The sequence below is a fragment of the Spermophilus citellus genome, assembly GCF_964194105.1.
Source record: "Spermophilus citellus genome assembly, chromosome: 4".
Taxonomy (NCBI): Eukaryota; Metazoa; Chordata; class Mammalia; order Rodentia; family Sciuridae; genus Spermophilus; species Spermophilus citellus.
Window position 1 is genome coordinate 113069909 of NC_138185.1, and position 24557 is coordinate 113094465.

The 24557-nt window shown below is 53.9% G+C and overlaps 1 protein-coding gene and 1 pseudogene across 2 annotated transcripts in view; both read left to right on the forward strand.

Annotated features, from left to right (window-relative positions):
* Positions 1-24557, forward strand: part of ITGA11 (integrin subunit alpha 11) — a 118185-nt gene that overhangs the window by 79573 nt on the left and 14055 nt on the right. The window contains exons 11-22 of the mRNA XM_081293135.1: positions 1932-2076; positions 2706-2854; positions 8856-8996; positions 9267-9470; positions 10159-10289; positions 13516-13682; positions 14949-15091; positions 16321-16431; positions 19076-19161; positions 20153-20360; positions 23168-23266; positions 23835-23911. Coding sequence (XP_081149261.1) covers positions 1932-2076; positions 2706-2854; positions 8856-8996; positions 9267-9470; positions 10159-10289; positions 13516-13682; positions 14949-15091; positions 16321-16431; positions 19076-19161; positions 20153-20360; positions 23168-23266; positions 23835-23911 — 1661 coding nt within the window. The remainder of the gene's footprint in view (positions 1-1931; positions 2077-2705; positions 2855-8855; positions 8997-9266; positions 9471-10158; positions 10290-13515; positions 13683-14948; positions 15092-16320; positions 16432-19075; positions 19162-20152; positions 20361-23167; positions 23267-23834; positions 23912-24557) is intronic.
* On the forward strand, positions 6610-7823 carry LOC308647341 (nucleolin-like; annotated as a pseudogene). The gene has a single exon. The product of its transcript is annotated as a nucleolin-like (transcript).

Sequence of the window (24557 nt, forward strand, 5' to 3'; positions counted from 1 at the left end):
AGGGCTTGGGGGAACATATGGCTGTTTTTCTCCTCAGCCCAATCCACCTGTCTGGCCCTAGCCCTGCCTTTCTGACTTGCCATATGACCTTGGGCAAGTTCCTTCCCCCCTTTGAACCTCAGCCTCTGGTTTGTCAAGTGCAGATAATGAACAGTCTGTCCCCTCCCAGAGTCTCTGCGGTCTCAAATTGGTGGTTGTATGAGAAAGCCCTCCACGAAGAAGGGAGCACACCCCAATGTTAAGAATGTTGGCAGTGACTGTGGACAGCGAGTATCTGAGTCCCCAGCCCCGTCCTGGTCCCAGAAGACTGTCACAGCCTCCCAGGCCAAGACTTGAGCAGAGTGGGAAGAAGAAGGCTAATTAGAAAGTCGAACACCACCAAGCACCCGACTCACCCGAGACCAGCTTATTTATAGTTGTAAAAACATTCTGTCTGCACAGTGGGTTCCAAACCTCTAGGAGCTGGAATTTTTTAACCCTTTGATAAGACCAATTTTTCTCTTTAAAGCTAAGGGGGAGCCTTGAGCCCAGCCAACCTGCAGGCTTCCAAGAGGGCTCAGTGGGACAGAAGGGTACATTAGTGCTGTGCTTTAAATGCCCAAAACTGGGATACAGGCAAGCTGCTCCCACCCCCGAGTCACCAAGGAAACCCAGGAAAGTGGCCCTCCAACTGCTTTGCCACCCTCCTGGGGCTGCTCAAATGCCTGATAACTTTCACCCTCTTTTCAAGTCCACGAGTCTTATGGATTGTTTATGCTGGGGAGCAGGTAGGGTGCAGGGGCAGCCCAGAGAGTGAGTGGACTCAGTACTCAAGAAATAACCCTGGAGTCAGAAACATGGAAACTTCCCTTCCAAGAGCCAAATCTTCCTGTCCTCCTGACCAGGCCTTGCAGATTTCAATTGTCCTGCACTGGGTGGGCAGACCAAGACCCTCCAAGCCCTGAGAAATAAGTTTCAGTCTTCAAATCATGGTGTGGCCCTGGCTTATCTGTCCAGCCTCATCCTCTGCCCCCTCACTCAACGCTTCTGCCCCTCACTCAAACAGCTTTCAGTTCCTTGAAAGCAAAGGTTCTGACCTCTCTCCAGCCTCAGGGCCTTTGTACAAGCTTCTCCTGGCCCTTTCCTTCAGGCTCTTGTACCCTCTTTTCTGACCCTTCTCCTCTTTCAGGTGTTTGGGTAAACATTCCTTCCTCTAAAAGGCTTCCCAACCCCCATCAATCTAAATTAAACTTCACTGTGATTTTCCCTGATTGTACTGGTCAGTTTGCGACTACATGTTTAAGTATTTCTTTAGTATCTCTGCCCTCTGCAAGGTCAGGGATGGTGTTCCCAGCACCAAAAAAAAAAAGTGGTTATCATAAAGTAGATGCTCAGTGAACTTTTACTGAGGAAATGAAGAGAGAGTAGGATTTTTAAAAAATAATTTTTCGTTTTTAATTAGTCATAGAGTAACTGTTCATATTCATGGGTGCAATGTGATATATCAAGTCATACATACAGTGTGGTGACTGGGCAAGAGAGTTCACAGGAAAGCAATTGCACACTGCAAAGGAACACTGAAGGAAGTGAGGTGAGGGGAGACACGGCTCCAAGGAGGTCACCAGGAAGAGATTTCCTAGAGGGGTTTTTGAAGCCCGAGGAAGAATGGAAGTTTGTCCAGAAATTGGAATTTATTTCTAGAACACTCTCTTTTCTTGACATTCCTTGGGATCAGTTTGACCCACTTTGTTCTAAGGATGGGCTAGGGCAAGACAGTCTCCATGGCTTTTTCAAAAGCTGAGAGTCCAGCTCAATGTTAGATTGCTACATTGAACCCTCAACAAGGTGCCCTAGGAGGCTGCAGGAGGCTGCGCTGGTCAAAGGACCTGGGGGCTTTCAGCAAGAGGTCCCCAGGGAACAGGATCTAATGTGGGTACCCTCCCTGTTGCCAGGACGGGATTCTGCTGGGAGCTGTTGGCGCCTATGACTGGAACGGGGCCGTGCTGAAGGAGACGAGCAGCGGCAAGGTCATTCCGCTCCGCGAGTCCTACCTGAAGGAGTTCCCCGACGAGCTCAAGAACCATGGCGCGTACCTGGGTAAGCGCCCTGCAGGGGACGCGGGAGGGCACGCGGCTGCACGGTCCCTCGCACGCCCAGGCCAGGGGCCTCCCTGTGCTGGGTCACGCAGCCACACTGAGTTGCAAGTCCAGGCCCGAACACCCGGCCCAGGGACCGGCTCTTCTCCATCCGCCATGCCCAGCACCGTGCTGCACCTAAACGGCTGTCCAAGGGGAGGTAGAACAAATGACAAGCAGCTTCCGCATCTTGAGTGTGTTTCAGCTGGTGCTTTTGGACTCTAGGTCAGAGGGCGGTGGCATTAAAGCTTCCTGGTGCAGCACGCTGGGTCGGCCTCCCCAGACCAGATGCAAGACCAGCTGAAACTAGCACCTCTCCCATTGTTTGATGTGCCCGAGAGCCGCAGGGGGCGCTGTCCCTCCTGGGGCGCTGCTAAACAGGGTCCTAGCAAGGCCTGTCAAAAACAAGGCGCGGGCTGGGGATGTGGCTCAAGCGGTAGCGCGCTCGCCTGGCATGCGTGCGGCCCGGGTTCGATCCTCAGCACCACATACCAACAAAGATGTTGTGTCGGCCGAGAACTAAAAAATAAATAAATATTAAAAAAAAAAAAAGATAAGGCGCACAGACCAGCCTGTTTCCTCCTGTGGCAGGGTACACAGTGACGTCGGTCGTGTCCTCCAGGCAGGGGCGAGTGTATGTGGCCGGAGCTCCGCGGTTCAACCACACGGGCAAAGTCATCCTGTTCACCATGCACAACAACAGGAGCCTCACCATCCACCAGGCCCTCCGGGGCGAGCAGGTAATAGAGGGGGAGGCTGCAGCAGGGGCTGTCTGCCGGAAGACAGGGCAAGGTATCAGATTGGGGGTGGAGGGGCTTCTAGGGCTCACCTCATCCCTAGCAACAAGAAGGCCCCCAGACCCAAAGGCATCTTCTTGGAATGGGCACATACCTCATCCATCAGGGTTAAAGTGTCAACCTAAGCTGTCACTTACTGCCCTAAAATGTCCTTGGAGCAGACCAACCTCTCACCAAGCCAGGCCTAGGCCCTGCTACTAGCTTGGAAAATCCAAGAGAATTCTCCCTGCCGTGTCACTGACCTCTTGTCTGGTGCATCTGGGTGATGGCTTCCCAGCCGGAGTTGTCAAGGCCCCCAGCAAGGGACACTCACACTCCTCAAGCCATCTTCATGTTGCCAAAAGTTGTAAGCCCACCCCCAACAAAGCCCTAGGGGCCCCCAAGATGCAAGCTTCTCCCTTTTTCCTGGAATAGTGACAATGCAGAGTGGAAGGTCAATGCCACTGCCCCAGACTGTGTTGCAGAGTCTCATGTTGGAGGCTCCTGAGGGCAAACAGGAAGGCTATGGTAAGAGTGGCTGGGGGTGCACAGAACCAGAGTCACTTCAACAGCCGAGGAAATCTGTCCTAGGAGGCAACACGGCTTTGTCAAGATCACATGGCAGATTCCCAGAAGGGTCAAGTTAAGAATCCAGGCTTCTGGAGGGGACCTCTGGCACCTCCTGACCCCCAAAAGCAGGCCTCACTGCTCCCGTCTGGCAGTGTCCCTGGCTCAAGCTGAGCCCTGTCCAGGCCCTAATCTATTGTTCTGGGCAATCCCTCAGCACTCTTGAGCCTGGGAACAGCCCTGTCCTGCTTCTTCTGCTGCCCCTATCCCATCACCATGAGGACACGCTCCTCACTGGGTGGAACCCAAATCCCTCTAGCCGTAGAGCGCTGCCCACCATTCTGCCACTCCTTCAGGTCACCACCTCTGCTCCCCCTGCCCACCTTGTTCGGCCCAGGGCAGGCTCTTTTGGAAGTCAAGGGCTAGACCTTGAGAGCTGGAGGGAGTTCTCTGATGAATTATGACATACTCCTACCCAGTTCCTCCTCCAACATCCGAATAAGAAACCGCAGTGCCGAAAGCAGCTGAATTAAGTGGATTCCAAATCACTGTGACCCACATAGCTAAGGCCACAGATTTAGACACACTCCTCCTCCCTCCTCCCTTGCTCTGTCTGCCTCTTAATTGCTTTAAGTAGACACATCTCTCCTGCTCCCCAACCCAGGCTTATTATTTCCTTTTTCTTTTGCCTGTATTTCTATCTTTCTCCTCAGTTAAAAGCTTTTAATGCTTGAGAATAGATTTCTTCTGAAAACACCCTGCACCAGGATATGGCAGGGGAAGGAGCCAGGAGCTCATGTGTCACACAGCCCCAGCTTAGCAGGGACCAGCCTTCTGACCTTGGGCAAGCAACTGGAACACTCCGAGTTTAGATTCCTTCCCTGTAAGATGAGACAACTGAGCTGGGGATGTGGTTGGGTGGTAAAGCACTTGCCTAACATTTGTGAGGCCCTGAGTTTGATCCCCAGCACTGCCCAAAACTATAAATAAATAAAATGAGCCGGGCTCGGTGACACATGCCTGTAATCCCAGTGGCTCTGGAGGCTGAGGCAGGAGAATCACGAGTTCAAAGCCAGCCTCAGCAACAGCGAGGCGCTAAGCAACTCAGTGAGACCCGGTCTCTAAATAAAATACAAAATAGGGCTGGGGATGTGGCTCAGTGGTTGAATTCCCTGAGTTCAATCCCTAGTACCTCCCCCCAAAAAATAAAATGAAATGAAATAAGATGACTATGTCTCCCAAGCAGCTCACACAAGCTAACCCAAGGCTATAAATCGATCACACAGGACCTACCTGTGGGCAGGGTGCCTTCCCTTCCCTAAGGAAACCCAATAAGCAGTTATTAGGTCCCTCTTGTGTTCCAGGCATGGACTAGACCCAGAGGGGCACATCCTTAGAGGGAGCAGGCTGGTAGGAGGAGTGTGGAGTCTGGGGCACATGGAAAAGAGGCTCCCACCGCAAGGAGGGAGGGCCAGGGACAGCTTCTAAAAGGAATAGCTTTTAGATCCGAGGGGGGGCAGGTGTTATCTGGGGAAGTCAGGGGGCAGAGAGGTTTAGGTAAGGGAAGAGGGAAGCCCAGAACTAGCCAGGGCCTGGGTCGTTAAGAGAAGCAATAACTGGGTATAGAAGGAGCCCAAGGCTCAGCATAGGGAGCAGAGGGTCGCAGGACAGAGGCTGGGCAGGAGGCAGTCCAGCCGGACATATGGATGAGGTTAGGCTCTACCCCAAATGCAAGCATGTAGCTTGGTTAACTGTTAAAGGCCATTCTGGTGGCACGGGGGTGGAACCGAGGGCCAGCACGAAGACTGGAAGGTCCATTGGAAGGAACCACACACAGGGGAAGAGCAGTGGGAAGCAGGTGGAACTTCCTGGTAGAGCTGCAGATGGGAGAGGTGGAGGGTGGAGGCAGGGATCCCCAGGCTTCTGATGAGGGAGTAGGCGGCACCTCCCCCGACCCAGTTGGAGAGCACTGCAGCCAGGGCAGGAGAGGAGCACGGTGGGGACTCGGATGCCGAGGAGAACTCAGCACTCCCCATCCAAGATGCAAGCTCCAGAGTGACCCAGGACATTGAAACTTGAAACAAGCCAACTAACTGTCCAGCGACAGGGCCTTGATTAAATACATCAGGGTGCTACAGAATCACCAGTGATCATGTCACAGAAAAAATATGTTGCTTTCCCCTCAGTCTCTAGCTATAGCTGGCAGCCAGGTACATGCTCAGCATTTTCAGTACCCAAGGGCCGCTGTCCATGTCACATCAGCTCCTCTAGGTTCATCTGCACCTTCACCCGCCACGCACTCACCTGTCATAACACCCCATCGTGGGGAAGCTCACAAAGGCCCGTAAAAATCAAAGCAACCCCAAGAAAGTGGCTCCTCCCCCATAAGGAGGTAGAAGAAGGTAGTGAGATGAGGAAAAGTCAGAAGATGAAGACGGTGACAGCAGTGGAGAAGAGGGTGTCACCCCTCAGAAAAAAAGGCAAGGAGGCCACCGCAACCCCAGCAAAGGAGGTGGTGCTTCCCCCAACAGGAAGGATTGTGATTGCCACACCTGCCAAGATAGCAGCTGTCACCCCAGGCAAGAAGGCAGCAGCCACAGCAGCCAAGGAGACAGTTACACCAGCCAGCAGCTGCACACCTGGCAAGAGGGAGCCACTCCGGGCAAAGCACCGGTACAGCAGACCCTGGTAAGAAGGGAGCTGTTGCCAGGCAGGATGGCACACGCCTGTAATCCCAGCAGCTCGGGAGGCTGAGGCAGGAGGATGGAGAGTTCACAGCCAGCCTCAGCAAAATGAGGCTCTAAGCAACTCAGTGAAACCCTGTCTCTAAATAAAACACAAAATAGGGCTGGGGATGTGGCTCAGGAGTTGAGAATTCAACCCCTGGGTTCCATCCCTGGTACCCAAAAAAAGTGGAGCTATTACTCCAGCCAAGGGGCAAGAAATGGGAAGAAGGCCAAGAAGGAAGACGATGAGGAGGAGGAGGAGGAAGAATTTGAACCAGCAGTGATGAAAGAAGCAGCTTCTACTCCTGCCTCAGAGGATGAGGAGGAGGAGGATGAAGATGAGGAGGAAGAAGATAACTCTGAAGAAGCCATGGAGGTCACACCAGCCAAAGGAAAGAAAGCTGCTGCAAAAGCCCTACCAAGAGCATGGCTGAGGAGGAGGAAGAGCAGGAGGAAGACAATGGGGATGAAGAGGAGGAGGGGGAGGAGGAGGAGGAGCCTGTCAAAGAAGCACCTAGAAGATGAAAGAAGGAAACGGCCCAACAGAAGGCTGCTCCTGAAGCCAAGAGACAGAAAGTGGGAGGCTCAGAACCAGCTACGTCTTTTAATCTCTTGGGTGGAAATCTGAATTCTAACAAACCTGCTCCTGAACTAAAAACTGGTATCAGTGAACTTTTTGTGAAAAAAAATGATCTGGCTGCTGTGTTCAGAATTGGAACAACTAGGAAGTTTGGCTATGTGGATTTTGAATCTGCTAAAGATCTGAAAAAAAGCCTTGGAACTCACTGGTTTAAAACTTTTTGACAACGAAATTAAACTAGAGAAACCAAAAGGAAAGGACAGTAAGAAAAAAGGAGGTGCAAGAACACTGTGGGCCCAAAATCTCCCTTGCAAAGTCACTCAGGATGAATTAAAAGAAGTGTGTGAAGATGCCGTGGAGATCAGATTAGTCAGCAAGGATGGGAAGAGTAAAGGGGTTGCTCATATTGAATTTCAGACAGAAGCTGGTGCAGAGAGAACCTTTGAAGAAAAGCAGGGAACAGAGATGGATGGGCGAGGTGCTTCCCTCTACTACACTGGAGAGAAAGGTCAGAATCAAGACTAGAGAGGTAGAAAGAATAGCACCTGGAGTGGTGAGTCAAAACCTCTGGTTTTAAGCAACCTCTCTTACAACGCAAATGAAGAAACTCTTGAGGAAGTATTTAAGAAGACAACTTTTATCAAAGAATCACAGAACCAAAATGGACACCCAAAGGGTATGCGTTGTTAGAGGTTGCTTCATTTGAAAATGCAAAAGAAGCTTTAAATTCCTGCAATAAAAGGGAAATTGGGGGCAGAGCAATCATTCTGGAGTAGCAAGGACCCAGGGGACCGCCTAACACAAGTAGCCAGCCACCAAAAACTCTGCTTGTCAAAAGTCTGTCTGAGGATACCACTGAAGAAACCTTAAAAGCATCATCTGACGGCTCTGTTCGTGCAAGGATAGTCACTGACCGGGAAACCGGATCCTCCAAAGGTTTGGTTTTGTGGACTTCAACAGTAAGGAGGACGCCAAAGCTGCCAAAGAGGCCAGGAAGGTGGTGGAATCAGTGGAAACAAAGTTACCTTGGACTGGGCCACGCCTAAAGGGGAAGGGGGCTTTGGGGGTAATGGTGGAGGCAGAGGAGGCTTTGGAGGCTGAGGTGGTGGCAGAGGAGGCCAAGGTGGATTCGGTAGCAGAGGCCAGGGAGGGTTTAGAGGGGGAGGATTTTCCAAGGAGGCAGAGGGGGAGAAGGAGCCCACCAGCCATAAGGAAGGAAGACAGAATTTGAATAGTTTCTTCTGTCCCTGTCTTTCCTTCTTCCATTTGGAAGAAAGGACTCCGGGGTTTTTAACTCTGTTACCTGTTCAATGACAGAACCCTCTGAGGACTCTCCAAGACAGTGTACAGTCCTGTGGTCTACTTGGAAATCTGTACAGATGACCTTTCAAAGGAGACACCCTGTTGGTTTTGACCGGATAGTCACATAAACTGTTTAAAGAGATGAGGGATAGAGCTAACCCTTATCTGTAAGTTTTGAATTTATATTGTTTCATCCCATGTACAAAACTGGAAAAAGGAAAAAAAAAATATGTCACAGGCTTGGGGTATCGCTCAGTGGCAGAGCACTTGCCTGGCATGTGTGAAGTCCCAGGTTCTACTTCCAGCATAGAAAAAAAATTATTTTTAAACAAATGTGCCATGAGGAAAAGGCTTGTGATCCATTGTTATGTTTAAAATTTAGTATGTAGCCGGGTACAGGGGTACACACCTGTAATCCCAGCAACTTGGGAGACTGAGGCAGGAGGATGGCAAGTTCAAAGCCAGCCTCAGCAACTTCTCAAGGTTGCAAACAACTTGGTAAGAACCTGTCTCAAAATAAAAAATAAAAAAGGGCTAGGGATGTTGTTCACATCCCAAGATGTTAAGCACACCTGGGTTCAATTCCCAGTACCAAAAAAGAAGAAAACTATATAAACTATATATGGAGTATGGTCCCAATTTATAAAAATAAAAACATTTACACATACATAAGAATTAGCAACACATCTCAGGTGAAAAAGCTAGAATAAAGTACACTAAGAATATTCATCGTAGTTATATTTGCACATTGGGATCATGGGTAACTTCTGTCTGCTTCTATGTGCCGCAGATAGGCTCTTACTTCGGGAGTGAGATCACCTCAGTGGACATCGATGACGACGGAGTGACCGATGTGCTACTGGTGGGGGCACCCATGTACTTCAGCGAGGGCCGCGAGCGCGGCAAAGTGTATGTCTACATCCTGAGACAGGTACTGCGGGTGGGGCGGCAGCTTCTCAAGGGCGCCTGCTTGGACTTGGGTCACCACCAGGGAACGGGGTTCCAGGGAGGCCAGCTCCCGCCTGCAGGACCCAGGCTGGGGGAAACAGGAACCTCCTGTGTCGTGGGGCTCATGTCACCAGAGAGAGGATTCTGGGAGGACGGAGTGGAGAGAGGCCGCTGTGGCAGCAGGCAGAGAGAATCACTACCCCAAGGTCCCTTACCAAGACCCCTGAGCCCGTTCCTGGCCTTGGCTTTGTAGAACCGGTTTGTTTATAATGGAACGCTGAAGGATTCCCACAGTTACCAGAACGCCCGGTTTGGGTCGTCCATTGCCTCTGTTCGGGACCTCAATCAAGATTCCTACAATGACGTGGTGGTGGGAGCCCCTCTAGAAGACAACCATGGAGGCGCCATCTACATCTTCCATGGCTTCCAAGGCGGCATCCTGAAGAAGCCCAAGCAGGTGAGCGTCCCCTGGGAGTGGGTGGAGCAGGAGGACCCAGGAGTGTGGCTGCTTCTGTGTGGTCACGTGGTTCTGCGTTTTCCTCTGGCTCTCCTGCAGGAGGGGACCCTGTCTGTCCTGACTCCCTTGCCTCTAGTTTTGACACGAGTGCACTGTGTCTTCAGTACCATCCCCACACCACTTCTGGCACCCTCTCCTGGCCTGCCTTTATCCTCCCAAGGTCAACCACGACAAACCCAGGCACCTACCTCACCCCCACAGGCATCTGTGCTGTTGACCGCAGGTGGAAGACTCCCCACTGGCTCCACAGCTGGGTGCCCTTCACACACCCCACCAGTAGCACCTCAGAACTAACCTGTCTCGGCCCCTCGTCCTCATTTGGCCCACATATTTTGTTAATAAGATCATCTAATAAATACACCAAGATCTGAAATGCTGAGGGGTGACTGCCAATCAGCATCTATTTACACTGAATGGGGAACGCTTTCAAGACATAATATTTTAATCCAAAAGCGTGGCTTTCATGGTGGGAATGTCATGCCATGACAGACTGAGAAGGAGACAGCTTTGGTCTGGGGAAGCCTCCCGATGGTGTCCAACATCTGTCCCCAGGACCCCCCGTTGTGCCTGCGGGCCCTGCCTGAGCTCACGGTGCTCACGCCCTGCCCACGCTTTCCTCTCCCTGCAGAGAGTGGCGGCGTCGGAGCTGGCTCCCGGGCTCCGGTACTTTGGCTGCAGCATCCACGGGCAGTTGGACCTCAACGACGACGGGCTGGTGGACCTGGCCGTGGGCGCGCTGGGCAATGCTGTGATTCTGTGGTTGGTTCCCCCACTTTTCCTGCCTCTTGGGCTCTCCTGGGGGTCATGATAGATAGAGGGTTTAAAGGACAGGCTGCAGGGTCTTTGTCCCTTTAACCACTGTCAGTCGAACAAACTTGGATGACACCTTTCCCTTTTGTGGAATCAGTAAATATTATCTTCAAGTTCAAATCCCTCTTCTTAATAGATTAGTGGGACTTTAGATCACAGTAGTGTGTGAAACCCCTCTTAGAATTCGTCCTGAGCTGCGTGTAATCCCAGCAGCTCCGGAGGCTGAGGCGAGTTCAAAGCCAGCCTCAGCAATTTAGCAAGGTGCTAAGCAATTCAGGGAGACCCTGCCTCTAAATAAAATACAAAATAGGGCTGGGGATGTGGCTCAGTGGTGGAGGGCCCCTAAGTTCAATCCCCAGTCCAAAAAAAAAAAAATAAAGAAAACCCCAGAATTTGTCCTGAAAGCTCTGCTTCCCAGAGTTCCTTCCACTTCAGCTTTTCAAGCTACTTCGAGGAGCACATTGAGCACATTTGGCTCAGCTGGGAGGATCTCTCCTCCTCCTCTAGAGTGGGAGAGGTGATACAGGGCTTCCTTCCCCAAAACCCCTGGGGCTTCTGTTTTCCTTTGTTCAAGGCTCCATTTCAATGCTCTCTAGAAGTTCCTATATTTTACCATAGGTTGGCTTCTCTTAGATGCTCCCCCCAAAAAAATAATTAACTTAGGCTTTTTTCATGTACCTTGATGAGTTACAGTTTATCATTTATTCATAATAACTTAAAGAGAAATTGTAAAATAAAGGAAAAGATTGCTCTGTGTTCCCTCCAGCTTCACACTACCACCTTGAGTGTTTTGGCATCTTTCCTCCCTATCTTTTTCTGCCTGCATACAATTTTATATAAATTCAAAATTTTCACACAATTTTTAGAATGCATTAAACAGATATCCTGTGACTTTACAGGGAGAATAAAGACGGGGAGGATGTGTCCCATCCTCAAGAATATTGCCACCCAGAGGGGAAATGTCTCCACCCAGGTTTTGTAGAAAATAGCTCAAGACATAAGCTCCTGAGCAGACGCTTTGGGAGCAGGTTCCATCTCAGAAAAGCAGGAAAGGAGAGCAGATCTGAGCACGCACTACTGAGTGGTCGGCTTTGCCACAAGTGCAGCTCCTGCTCAGCACCTGTTTCTTGACACAGCACGTTGTAGGGGACACAGGAGCAGCACACCTGCTGGGCCCCCATATCTGTCATCCATAACCAAAGTATCCACACCCTTTCAGTGTCCTGTGTCCTGTGGCCCTCTGGGCAGTGCTAGGAAAGCCACAGTCTCCAAGAGCCCAGCCCAGTCAGAGTTCTTCCCCACACGTGGGGCTTGTAGGTTGGGGCAGTGGTGGCAGCAGCAACAGCAGCCTGGGCTTGAAAGGCTGATGAAGGTATTCACCAGCCAGGAAGCGAGGCAGGCGTCCAGGCGCAGGGAAGGGGATAGAATGGCCAGCAGGTCCTTAAGGTGGCACATCAACAGTATGGGAAACAAGATACACACCTGCACCCACCCCAGGGACTCAAGTCTCACCCAAGGGGTTTGATCCAGCTCCGACTTTCGGGGTCTGGACTGCATGCTGCCTGTAGTGATGGAATTGCAGGCCAGAGCCCTCTGGGAAGACTTTATGGTCAAACCCCACGGCTCCCAAGTGTGACTGTCCATTAGGGTCACCCAGGAAGCTTTTAAAACTCATTGTCCTAGCTGAACTCTGACCAATTGAAACAGAATTTCACCAGAGGGACCCAGAGGACAGTGATTTTTTTTTTAACTCACCAGAAGATTCCAGAAGGCTGTCAAGTGGGTGTCCTCGCTCACCCCTAGGACTTTTGCAGGCCTTATCAGCGGTCTCATGGGACTTGTCCCAGGTCCACCAAGAAACCAGCCTTACCTCTAAAACTGCTGAGCCAAGCTACACCTATGTCCTTTATAAAGTCGTGGTTTGCAGAGGCAGTAGGTTTCTGTTCCTAATTATGTTTGACGTAGATCAGTCCAAGAGTACTTTTGTATCCTTGGCTACCTGACTAGGCCAGTATTGGACAGATGGTTGGGGAAGCTCTAGAACACTGTTCTTTTCATTAGCCACGCCCAGAATCACCCAAAGATCTTTACACCTCTGGCTCTTCAAAGTAGGTTCCCTGAGCCACCCACAGCAGCTCCTGCTTGTTGGAAGCACAGCGTCGATGCCAAACTATTGAATTGGAATCTGCATTCTAGCAAGATGCTCTGTGCCGGGTTTCTGTTCTTGACTAAAAGGCTCAGGGGTCACTCCAGTTGAACTGGGCTGATTGGGCTGCATGAAATAATCACACAAGAGACACAAATACCTTTTTCTTTGGGGTCGCTGTGACGGCTCCTCTGACCTTAAGGGTCCGCAGGAAGAGAGAGAGAGCGAGAGCACACGCTGACCCCTTTTATTGAGGAGAAGCTATTCAAATGAGGCAAGGGGTCAGGTTTCAGGGGGCTGAGTCTATCTTCATGATGTCCACTGTTGGCAGGTTGATGGACATCTAGGTAGGCCACACCCAAGGGCACAGTAAGAGAAGGGGACTCACACAAGGCACTTCCATGGAACATTCTATTCCAATCAGGGCAAGGGGTTATATTACAAAGGAACAGGTGAGCGTAGCTCCACCCATGCTGTAGCAAGACACACCCATGCACAAGACACCATCCCTCGAATCCAAGAAGGATGGGGAAAGCTCTGCCACATTCTGCGACTGAGCACTTCAGCTCCCAGCAGGGGAGTGTGACTCAGTCACGAGCAAGGTTGGTCTCCCACAGCTCTGGGGATGTGCAAACAGGTTAAAATTGAGAAGCATCACTTTAAAACATGTTAATGCCTGATTCTAATTCAATTTGGCCCAGGTTTTTTAAAGCATTCCAGATGATTCTAATGTACATATGAGATTGGGAACCCCATATAATGAGGGGGCAAAGGGAAGGCAGTGTGTACAGCAAGCACAACGCCTGGGAGAAGGGCACAGGGCTTCTGAAGGCCCCATGAGGCTGCGGAGCCCTCGTCCATCTGCACGCTTCTGCCCAGTCCTGTGGCATCCGAAGCCCCGCTCTGCCCCACCCCACAGCGCCCTCCAATGGTGGTTTGCAGGTTCTGCTCCCGTCTGAATCTCCACTTTTCCCATTTGTCACAGCTGAGAGCCTGCCCCACCCTGGCTCACTGGCCCTTCTCCTCCAGGTCCCAGCCCGTGGTTCAGATCAATGCCAGCCTCCACTTTGAGCCATCCAAGATCAACATCTTCCACAAGGACTGCAAGCGCAACGGCAGGGATGCCACCTGCCTGGCCGCCTTCCTCTGCTTCACGCCCATCTTCCTGGCGCCCTATTTCCAAACAGCAACTGTTGGTAATCCAGCCCCTCTGGCCCCACCCCACCCCAGTCTCCCTGTGAACTTTGCGATTGCTCTGTCCACAGTCTGGGCTTTTCCTGAAATTTTTTCTAAGCACTAGGTCACACCTAGAGCCACCTCTGCTGGAGGCCCCTCTAGTGCTGTCATTCCTAGGGACAAAGGGACTCGTGGCAGGGCTAGGGTGACAGTGGACAAAACTGACCAGTGAAGAAGACAGGGGAAGAAGGAAATAGTCTGGCTCCAGTTTGAACATGGCACTGGAGGTAGGGGAGCAGACAGGGTGGACACCCAGAAGTCAGCCTGGGTACAGAGGGAAAGACAGAGCCAGGAGCCAGCTGGCGGGAAGCTGGACCCTGGGGCCAGGCACGTGACCACAGTAGTCATGGGTGCCATTAGGCAGTGGGTGTGGGTCTGGGCAGGACAGTTCCTTCTACAGCCCATCCTTCCACAGAAGGTCCAAGTCAGGCTCCTGTTCACAGCAGCCCAGGAGTGGTGGCTGCAGGTTCTAGGACCGGGCAGGGCCTGCACCTGAAATGGGACAACTGGTACCACGTCAGTCGAGGAGCAGGACCAGACAGGGAGGAGCAGGGTGTCCAAGACCTGAGAACAAAGGCAGGCCTGGGCGGCTATGCCTCCTCCAAGTTCCATCTATGACAGGAGAAAATACAAGGGCCCAGGACACCCAAAGCCTGGCTGGGGGATGGGAGAAGGGACTGAGACCTTCCTGGAACTGGCAAAAGGTTTTCCGAGGTGAAGGGGAGGAGGCTGCCAGCCTTAATCCCCAGAAGGGAGGCTTGAGGACGAGTGGGGAGGCCAGGCTCCCTCCTAGTGTGTCCAGGGCCAGCGGCAGAGGCTCTGACCTGCACGTCTAGGGACCCAGAGCAGGGGGAGATGGAAGGTGAAGGGTGTGGAGAGTGTGTGACTCCAGCAGGGGCTGAAGGGGACACTGGGCCTCGTCCTGCCTCCTCTCCTCCTCCCTCCTTTCTCCTCCCCTTTCCTTCTGGCTTGGCCCCCTTCATTTCTCCTCCTCTCCTCCCTCTTCTCTTCCATTCCTTCCATTTCCTCATCTCCTGCGTCACTTGCTCCCTACATGAAGCTTCCTGCTCTGGGGACCTGTCAGGCAAGAGGAAGGGCTCTTCCCTGACCAGCCTGGGGGGCTTCCTGGAGGATGCACACTTCCCAGAGGCCATTCTTAGAGAAAGGCAAACAGCCTTCCATGGGAATGTGGCTCCACCTTCAGGTCTCCCTGTCCCCTCCTCCAGGCATCAGGTACAACGCCACCATGGATGAGAGGCGGTATATGCCGCGGGCCCACCTGGATGAGGGTGGGGACCAGTTCACCAACAGGGCTGTTCTGCTCTCCTCGGGCCAGGAGCACTGTCAGCGCATCAACTTCCACGTCCTGGTGAGCGCAGTCGCCCCTTCTGCAGGGGACACAGAACTGGAGGGGGAGCCAGCCGTGGCGGGGTGAGAGCCTGGCGGGTGTCAGGCCCATTCTGAGTCCACAGGAGGCCAGCTAGGGGTTGTGCTCTGGACCTTGGCCACCCACGCCCCAACTCATGCCCCAGAGAGGAGCCCGGGGGGTGTATGTCCACCTACCTCTTCCAAACCCCTGCTTCCAGCTGTCAGATACCCATGGCTTCCTTAGCAGGGGACGAAACTCAGGAGGGAGGGGGGCTTAGAGAGAGAGAGAGAGAGAGAGCTGAGGCCACCAGCAGCCAAAGGGAGGATAAGCAGCACCGGCTAGAAACCAAGACCAGGAGGTGGGGGAGAGAGTGATAGCTGGAAGAAGGAGTGGGGGGCCAGCCTGGCAGAAAAGGGAACCAGAGGGTGGTAAGCAGGGTGGTGGCCTGGGGCCCCCTTTATGGATGGGGAAGAGGGTGAGAAGTTTGCCTCCTTCCAGAAACACCCAGGCCACAGCTCCAGCCTCAGAGACGCCAGCAAGGGCCCCGGGACCCACCTGGCCTGGGTGCTCACAGCCTGTGGCCAGAAAGCAAAGGGGTGTGAGAAGTCCTCGGGCCTGTTGGAGTGCCCCTGACCTGTAGTCCTCGGGGTGTAGCCCCACCTGCCACGGCCGTGTCACGGGAGTCTGTTGGGATGTGTGATTTCAAGTCCCGTCCCAGAGGCGGCCCAGCACCGCAGGCAAATCAAAGAATCGTCCCCCCCTTCATTTTCCATGCACTGGAGACCAGTCTGAACCGCCCGCCTAGTTCATCTGTTGGTCTGTCCATCCTTCATCGACCCCTGTCATGGTGGTGGGCCTGTGCACAGGCTCCCACCTATTCCTTACTGGGAGGGGAGACCAGCACATAGTCAGGGGTTTTGGAGGTCATATGAGAAGAGGCAATAACAGGATTGGAGGAGGAGGAGGCTCTTTGTGGGCTCCCTGCAGGCCCAGGTATCCAGGTGACCAGTCAGCCCTGAAGGAGGAGCAGGAGCTTAGTGTACCCCAGGCAGGAGGTTGGCAGGCGCCGAGCCAGGAGCCTCTCCACGGGACAGTCCTTTCCCTGGCAGACAGCACTAGGTCTCCCCGCCCCCCACCCCTGGGGACCTATCTGAGGGCCCTCCTGCAGCTTCACTGGTCAGTGGTCCTGCCCCAATGTCCACGCCCCTGCCTTCCCCTCCACCCCTCAGGACACCGCTGACTACGTGAAGCCAGTGACCTTCTCGGTGGAGTATTCCCTGGAGGACCCCGACCACGGCCCCGTGCTGGATGACGGCTGGCCCACCACACTCAGAGTCTCAGTAAGTCTCTCCCGCCACGCCTTCCCGCCTCCGTCCCAGCAGATCCACAACTTGCCCGTTCCGTGGTCGCATGGAGCTCTGACAGCACAATCCCTAGAGAGTCAGGACCAGGCCTTCTCCTGCTGGAGGCTCCTCGGTATCCCCGGCACAGGGACCACTGAGTAGGTGTTGGAGAAACAGAGTCCCAGGGCCAGAAAGGATCTGGGACCTCCATCATCCACCTCCCACGTTTACAGATGAGGACGTGGAGGTCAGAGTGGCTCAATCACTGAGCCTGGTCTTCTGCTGGTTGAATAATGACTGATGAACACTCTCCCAAGCCTGCCCCTAAGTATTCCAAGAAGAAATGTTCAGCCTCGACATTGACTCCGGCCTCACCCTCAACCACATTTGCTAATCCCTAGCTCTGGGGCATCCCTAGTCCTGTGACGTCCAACACTCAGATGCATCCCACGTCTGCAACCTCATGTGGACCCCACTCAAAGACACTGTCTGACAGTGTCCGAACTGGGCTGGGGGAGCAGATAAGGTTTGTAAAATGCAATATCTAATGCCTGAGCCCTGAGGACTGAGAAAGCACCCTTAGAGCCCACCTAAGCCATGACCTTGAGCTCCGGTCACTGAGCCAGTCTCTGAACACTGCTGAGTCCAGCTGGCAACCAATTTCAGAATCACTCGAGTTCTTACTTGGAATTCTCCAACACCACCAAGGGACTGTAAGGGAACAGCCAGCTTCTTACTGTCCCCTCTTCTCTCACCACGTCCATCACCCTCCCAGTCCCTCCGCAGTCCTCCCCAACAAGGTCCCATCCCTGAGCTGGCAGAGCTGCTTCCTCTCGGTGAGCCAGGAGTGATGAGTGAGGGCAGTCACTCCCCCTCCACATGTGCCGAAGTCCCTGAGGCAGACTGCCCTGCTTGGGCCGTGATGAGCTAGATGCCCGGTGGTGGCGAGGGTCCCAGGCCAGGAGGCAACATGAGCTCTGAGGAAGTCAATGGAGCAATCAGATGACAGCCCGGGGGACCTCCTGGTGGAGGTGGCTTTGGGCTGGACTTTAAAGAATAGACAAAATTCAGACCTGCAGTTCTGGGGAGGGTGGGCTTTTATTCCCTGGAGCACACTGTAACGGGAATGGGGAAAAGCAGAGGAAAGGAAAATGTAAAGAAAAGGTTAAAAAGAAAAAAAAAATGCCAATAAAGAGAGTCCAGGCGTGTTATGTTACGGAGGCCTCTAAAGAGCTGCTAAGCTTCTCAAAAACCTTATTAATCTAGATTTCTAGCCCCCAGCAATCAAGAAACACGCTTCCCATCACTCACACGAAGTCTCACTCGGCATCTATTAAGTGCATGGTGCTGTGTCCACTCGGCCACCTCTGGCCTCCTGGGGAAATGGGCTGTTCCGTATCGTTGAGCGTGACAGCTGCTTATCATGTCAAATTGTTCCTTTAATGACTGGATAGGGCTGCTTCTGAAGGTCATCGTATAGTTTCCAACTTCTCCGACAGCAGGCAGGGTGGGGGGCACAGGAGTGTGATCGGAGACTGGAGCCCACCAAGATGAACGAGGCGCTAGAATACGCGAAGCCCCCGAGGGCCGGCCGAGCCTGGGAACCCGTCTCAGGGTTATGTGACTTCCCTCTCCCCAGCTGTTGCTGTAGTGCATCTGTTTCCAAGTGCAAGTTCACCATGCAGTGTCGAAGCCCCATAGATAGTGTCCACCTGGAGAGCCACAGGGCCCTCCTTTGAGAAAAGTCCCTGGCCTTAAGACACGTGTGCCTCTGCAACCTCAGCTCCTCCCTGGGGTTTGGGCCGGGCTCTTGGTGGCGACAGGACTGCTCCAGGCTTGAATCTCCCACTGCCCGTTGAGCCTCTCTCTGGGGACAGGCCACAGCACTCCCAGCTCAGCACCCCCTGGCTGACTTCCTCTCCACCTCTACACACAGATGAAGGGCATGACCAGCCCCCCAGACATTTGGAAAAACTCAACAACAGCCAGGACCCCTCCTGCCTCAACCTGAACACCTAAAGCACTCAGTGACTCCTGTCAGTAGTTTGGCATGGCCCAAGTCCCTGTAATAACTATCCCCTGCTCATCTCTTCCTTTCCTCCATCCAAGTGTCTCTTATTATAGCAACACTAACTAACCACCTGTCATTTCCCAGACTCACTCCTGCCTCAGGACCTTTGCATAGACTCATCCTCTCTCTTGACTTCTTGCTCCCCTGGTCCCTTCAGCAAACTCAGTCATCATTTAGAACTCTGACCCATTGTCACTTCTGAAGCCTTCTCTGAACACCTACAGGCCAAAGTAACTAATTCTCCCTTTTGCTGTTTCTATTCCTCATATTTTGTTGTATTTGGTTGGGTTTTTTGCACATTTACACTATAGTTGTTCATGCACCCGTCTTCCCCAGGAGCTGAGGGCGGAAGCTCTTTCTTCCTCATCCTGTGTCCTCAGTACCAAATGCCTTTCCCCACACGAACCACAGGATAGGTAACTACTGACCAGGCCGACAGTGTGGGGCCTGGGGAAAGGGCACAGCAGACCCAGCCATGTCCAGTGCACAGACCGCTGCTGTGCCATGACTTTGAGGGCTGGATGCTGGGGGTCCCTCTCCAGCCCCCACAACTGGCTTTTTCTGGCCCAGGTGCCCTTCTGGAATGGCTGCAATGAGGACGAACACTGTGTCCCTGACCTCGTGCTGGATGCTCGGAGTGACCTGCCCACAGCCATGTGAGTTGCCCCCCACACACACCCTGCCCCAGCCTCGCTGCTGACCCCGGGCTCAAGGGGCCCTGGACCATTCCCTGCACACCTTTGTCACAGGCCGTGGTGAGTGTCTTTCCAGACACTGAACTTGGGGCCTGGTTCTCACCAGGCTCTGCTTCCAACCCCTGTGTGAGCTCAGTCAAGTCCCCCCTCTGCGGGCCTCAGTCACCTGTTCTGTTAAAATGATGCTGCTGTCTACCCTAATCTCTTTAAACTTTGTAGTTTGAGCCCAAACTACAAAACAGATGGAGCATAGAATCAGGGGATTCACTTCTGGGTACTTGTTCTCCAGCCCCCAGACTGGGCAACCCCCAGGTCCACTGGCTAAATGCCTGGACTTTCCAATCCTGCTGATGGCAAGATGCTAAGGAGACTAGTAGAAACTGAGCAGGGTGCCCACAGTCCCCTGAGGAAATGCAAACTAGCACACAAGGAAAAACATGAACAATATCATGGCTACAATTTACATGTGTTTTGCAATAATATATGTTCAACTTTTATCCAGTTATGAGATAATTCAGATAGAAAATGTATATGCTAGACATAATAAATAGAAATAGCACATCCAAACTTTACTGAAAGATGAAGAAGCAAATATTTTAACCATCTAGGCTGTAATCAAGATCATTTTTCCATCTATCTCTGAGTTTCCTGGCACCCAAGGCTAAAAGGGAAACATGACTAGTTAGAGATGCTACATGAGAGTGAGGTCAAACGAGGCTCTGAGCTCAGAGGAGCATACAGCCCATCAGGGGGGATCCAGGGGTCTTTGGAGCAGGAGGTGGTCTTGAAGAGTGAGCTCTTTCCAGCCCTGCCATCCGCTTTCCTTCCTCTCCCAGTGACTATTCCAATAGGCAGAAGCCAAGCAAGTGCCCCAGGCCCGTCCCCTGCACCAACCCTGAGCTCAGCTCCATCCTTTGGTTCCCACCTGTCCGACGCCTGGTCTTTCCCACAGGGAGTACTGCCAGAAGGTGCTGAGGAAGCCTGTGCAGGACTGCTCCAAATACACCCTGTCCTTCGACACCACGGTTTTCATCATTGAGAACACACGCCGCCGGGTGGCAGTGGAGGCCGCTCTGGAAAACCGAGGCGAGAACGCCTACAGCACGGTGCTCAACATCTCCCAGTCCGCCAACCTGCAGTTTGCCAGCTTGATCCAGAAGGTAGGACCTCAGCCACCGCCAGCCGGGCCGAGGCAAAGATGGGTCCTGGCTGCACAGGAAACTCACCTGTGGAGCCTAAATGGCCTGTCTGGTCTTCTCTGGAGTCTCATTGATTTGGTCCTGGGTGAAGCCTGGCCTCAGGGCGATTCTCCGGCTAATTTCAGTGCACAGTCGTGTCTGGGGGCCTCTGGCATCAGGGCGTGCAAGCCCTGGGGTACACGGGAGGAACACCTTCAGCCGTGTCCCTGGCCCCAATCTGGAGGATGCCCACCCCCCATACAGCCCACCTACAGTTCTCCTCCAGGCTTCCCAAGGGTCCATCTCACCACCTAACAAACCAGAGCCTTTCACTCCCCACTTTAAAGCTCCGGATCATTCCCGGCACTTTCACAGGAGCTTGAGACTCTTCATTGTAGCCCATCCCAGCCACACCTGCACTTCTCCCCGCCAACACTCCCGACCCCCCACCCACCCCGCACACCTGGTCCCACCAGCACCGCCCCTTCCCTGCGTGGCCTGCCTGTGTACACTGAGCCTCCTGCACCAGGCCCTGCCAGGGACGCCCTCTCCCCCAGGACCAGCCCCTGCTGCTGCTTGCAACCTGCCACTTGCTGCCTGCCCGTGACATCCGGGCACTGTGCGAACACAGCACACACTGGGCACTCTCAGAAGAAGGTGGAAACACAGTGGGCAGGGAGATTGTGTCCCCATTTTACAGAGGAGGAAACCGAGGCATGGAGTGGGCTGACAGGGCCTCTTTTGGACCGCAGAACTGGTGAGCAGTGGGGTGGACTCCTGCTCCTGAGCTGCACGCCATGGTGGGTCCAGCCTCCTGACTCGCTCTCCAGCCTGTGTCTCCTGGAGGGCCTCATGCCGCATAGCCCTCTGGCAAAGCCCTGCGTGCGCAGTGAGAAAGTCACCAGTCCCTCATGCTGCTCTGTTGAAACCCCAATGTCCCCGAGGGCAAGCACCCTGTCCTGGCACATCTGTCCCTGGAGCAGGACCAGGACTGAGTGTGTGGAAGTCCCTCAGGACCTGTGTGTCAAGGGAACCGCTGTGTTGTGTGGCTGCTGGGGGACCCCAGGTTCCCTCAGACGCAGTCTGTGACCTTGCTGGTTTGAGAGCACCGGGCAGGACAGACACCAGGCCTCTGTCCTCACCTCCATCTCAGAACCACTGCTCAGAGCCACCCACTCCCCCAGCGTCCACATGCTGGTCAGGGGCCTGGTCTGGGGTCAACAGTACTCCCCACCCACTGCCCAGAGGGGGGACAGGGAGCCGTCTGATGGTCTCTCAGTGCCCTCCCTGCCCCAGGATTTAGTGTCTGTCTGGAATTAGGATCCACAGGGGAATCAAGCCCCATCCCTGCACCCCCTGGCCCACCCTCCACAAGGCCAGTAACTGCCTGTCCCGACCCTGGGGAGGGAGGCATGAGTTTTGTTTCTGTGGCCCAGAAGGGCTTCCGGAAGTACACAGAGGCAAAGAGAAGAGGAAGCCGTGTTCTGTGAAGGGCTTGCCCACTGTGGCGGTGGGTGTGGAAGTTCAGCTCTCCTGTCCAGTCTCCCCGCATCCAGCCAAGGAGCTCTGGTGGAGGAAGCAGCCCTCTCAGCAGGACATAAATGAATGTGTTAGTCTGACCTCACGCCCGGGAACACACACCAGCCTATGTATACATTCACGTGCATATAACCAGGCACACGCACTGACGTGCAGACCAACGCAGTCTGCACAGACATGTGCTGACAGCACGCATGTGCCCTGGCCATACCCACCATGAGAGCAGCGGCCAGGGAATGAGTGACTACAGCATTCTGGAACCAGACTCTGCTTTCCCATGCATTTATCACTTAATCCTGTGACAACTGCATGGTGGGTGCTGTCGTCCTCATTAGCAGATGCGCAGGAAGAGACATGGCAAGTGAGTGTGTGGCCAAGCCCAAGCACCTATGAGCCCCTCCCTCTGCTCCCGCTCACAGGGGACACAGTGCTGGCCCAGTGGGGCCCAGCTCACACCGGCCAGACAGTCTGGGAGTGCTTCCCCCTTGGCCTCGACCACACTTTGCTCACTGGCCAACAGCCAAGAAGTGACCCACTATTCAGAGTCCCAGAGGAGACAGTGCAGGGGGGACTTTGTCGCAGGTGGAACAGCTGCCTCTCCCCAGTGCCTGCCCATCTGCTGGCCCCAGGTTTGCTCCTTAGCCTGTGGACCAAGTCTCGGACAAAAGCCTCACGACCCACCCACCCCCAGGTGTCAATCCGCAGCCCGCTCACTGTTTTTCTGAGTTGTAAAGATGTAAGGCCACAAAACCTCATTTCATGACTCTAAGAGACCCTTTCTGGTCCTGATGGAAAGCTCACAGTCACTCCATGGGTCACGGAGCTAGAAGGCAGCAGGATCAGCAAAGCGAACAGAGCGGCCTCCCCTAAAGGTGGCCAAAACAGAGTCTTCAAGTTGGCTGCAAACCCCACCCACACAGTGGTCCAGCAGGCTGGCCTAGGTGCTTCCTGTCTCTGGGCCTCTGTGTCCTGCCTGCAGTGGGACATCCAGCTGATACAGAGGGAGGGCAAAAGTGCCCCTGAGCACCTGCCCATCTTGGCACCTGGCCACCAAGCACAGCTGGCTCTTGCATCATGCCCTGGGCCATGAACCAAGCTGCACCCTGGCCTTGGAGACCTGGATGCAGTGGTCAGAGGCCTGTGCCCCAGGCTTCAAGTGGGCGGTGGTCTCTCGGGTGGTCAGGAGGCAGCGCAGGTGGCTGCACACCTTGGGCCCTGCCTAACTGCTGCCTTGGTGCGCTCCCCCCCAGGACGAGTCCGAGAGCAGCATCGAGTGTGTGAATGAGGAGAGGAGACTGCACAAGAAAGTCTGCAACGTCAGCTACCCCTTCTTCAAGGCCAAGGCCAAGGTTGAGGCTGGGGCAGGCTGGAGGAGTCTGGGGGAGGCACAGAGAGCCAGGGAGGGGACCAGGGTGGGACTGGCAGGTGGGAGGTCTGCAGGGGCTCCCAAGTATTTTAGTGGATTAAGGTCAGATGTGGCAAGGCCACAGTCAGGACCCCACCCCCAGGGAAGGGCAAGGAGAGTTCCGGGACTCGGTCAGCAGTGTGGCCTTGGGCTGCTGGACCGGGAGCAGGTGCCCTGCCAGCCTCTGACACCATTCTGTGTGGTCATGGCTGCTACCCTCCCCCACCTCCAAGGGCCTCCTCCCCCTGAAAATCATGCTGAGGGTCTGAGGCAGGACAGGCCGCCTTTTAATTGGCTTTCATTAAAAACAAAGAGGAAGAGGAGGGAGGACCCTGCCCCAGCCAGCGGAAAACCCAGTTCAGGAGGATCCCAGGCCCCAGGCGCAGCAGTCCTTCTTCCCCAGCCCACTCCCAGCCAGCCTGGCCCATGGCTGGGCGAGACACAGGCAGGGGCTGTGGGGTGGGCCAGGCCTGGTCCCGCTATGCCGAGGCTCAGGCCCTGCTCCCGTGCAGGTGGCTTTCCGTCTGGATTTCGAATTCAGCAAGTCCATCTTCCTGCACCACCTGGAGATCCAGCTCAGCTCAGGCAGGTCAGGGCCCAGCCTGCTCCCTCTCCTCCCAGCTTGCCCCTCCCAGGCCGGCTCCCTATCTGGCCCCTAGAACTCCCCTCTCCACACTGAATCCCACCAAGCCCTGCCCCAACCTGGGGAAGCCATGGGTGGGGCGAGGGTGGGCCGGCTGCCGCCCCTGTGCACAGCCTCTCTTCATTCTTGGGAGGTTTGGATGTGGGTGGGAATGCTGGTCCCTGGCCTTTAGATAGAGGTGTTTAAAGACCCTGCAGTTCTGCCCAAGAGCAGTGGCCCACACCTGGAATCCCAGCACTCAGGAAGCAAGGCAAGAGGATTGCAAATTCAAGGCCAACCTCCACAATTTAGCAAGACCCCATAGGGTCTCAAAATCAAATAAAAAGGCTGGGGATGTAGATCAGTTGTAGAGTGCCCCTGGGTTCAAACCCCAGTACAAAAACTAAAAACTAAAACAAAACAACAAAAAAAAAAAAACTATAGTTCTAAAGCACTGTACATTATGTCATTCCTCACGAAGTCCCTTAATCTCAACAAAGCAGGAGCTATTCCCCACCACATCCTCCAAATTATAATTAAGAAAAGAGAGGCTCAGAGAGGTTGAGTGGATTTCCCAACAACACATAGCATGTAGCTGCCTCTTTCCCTTTGA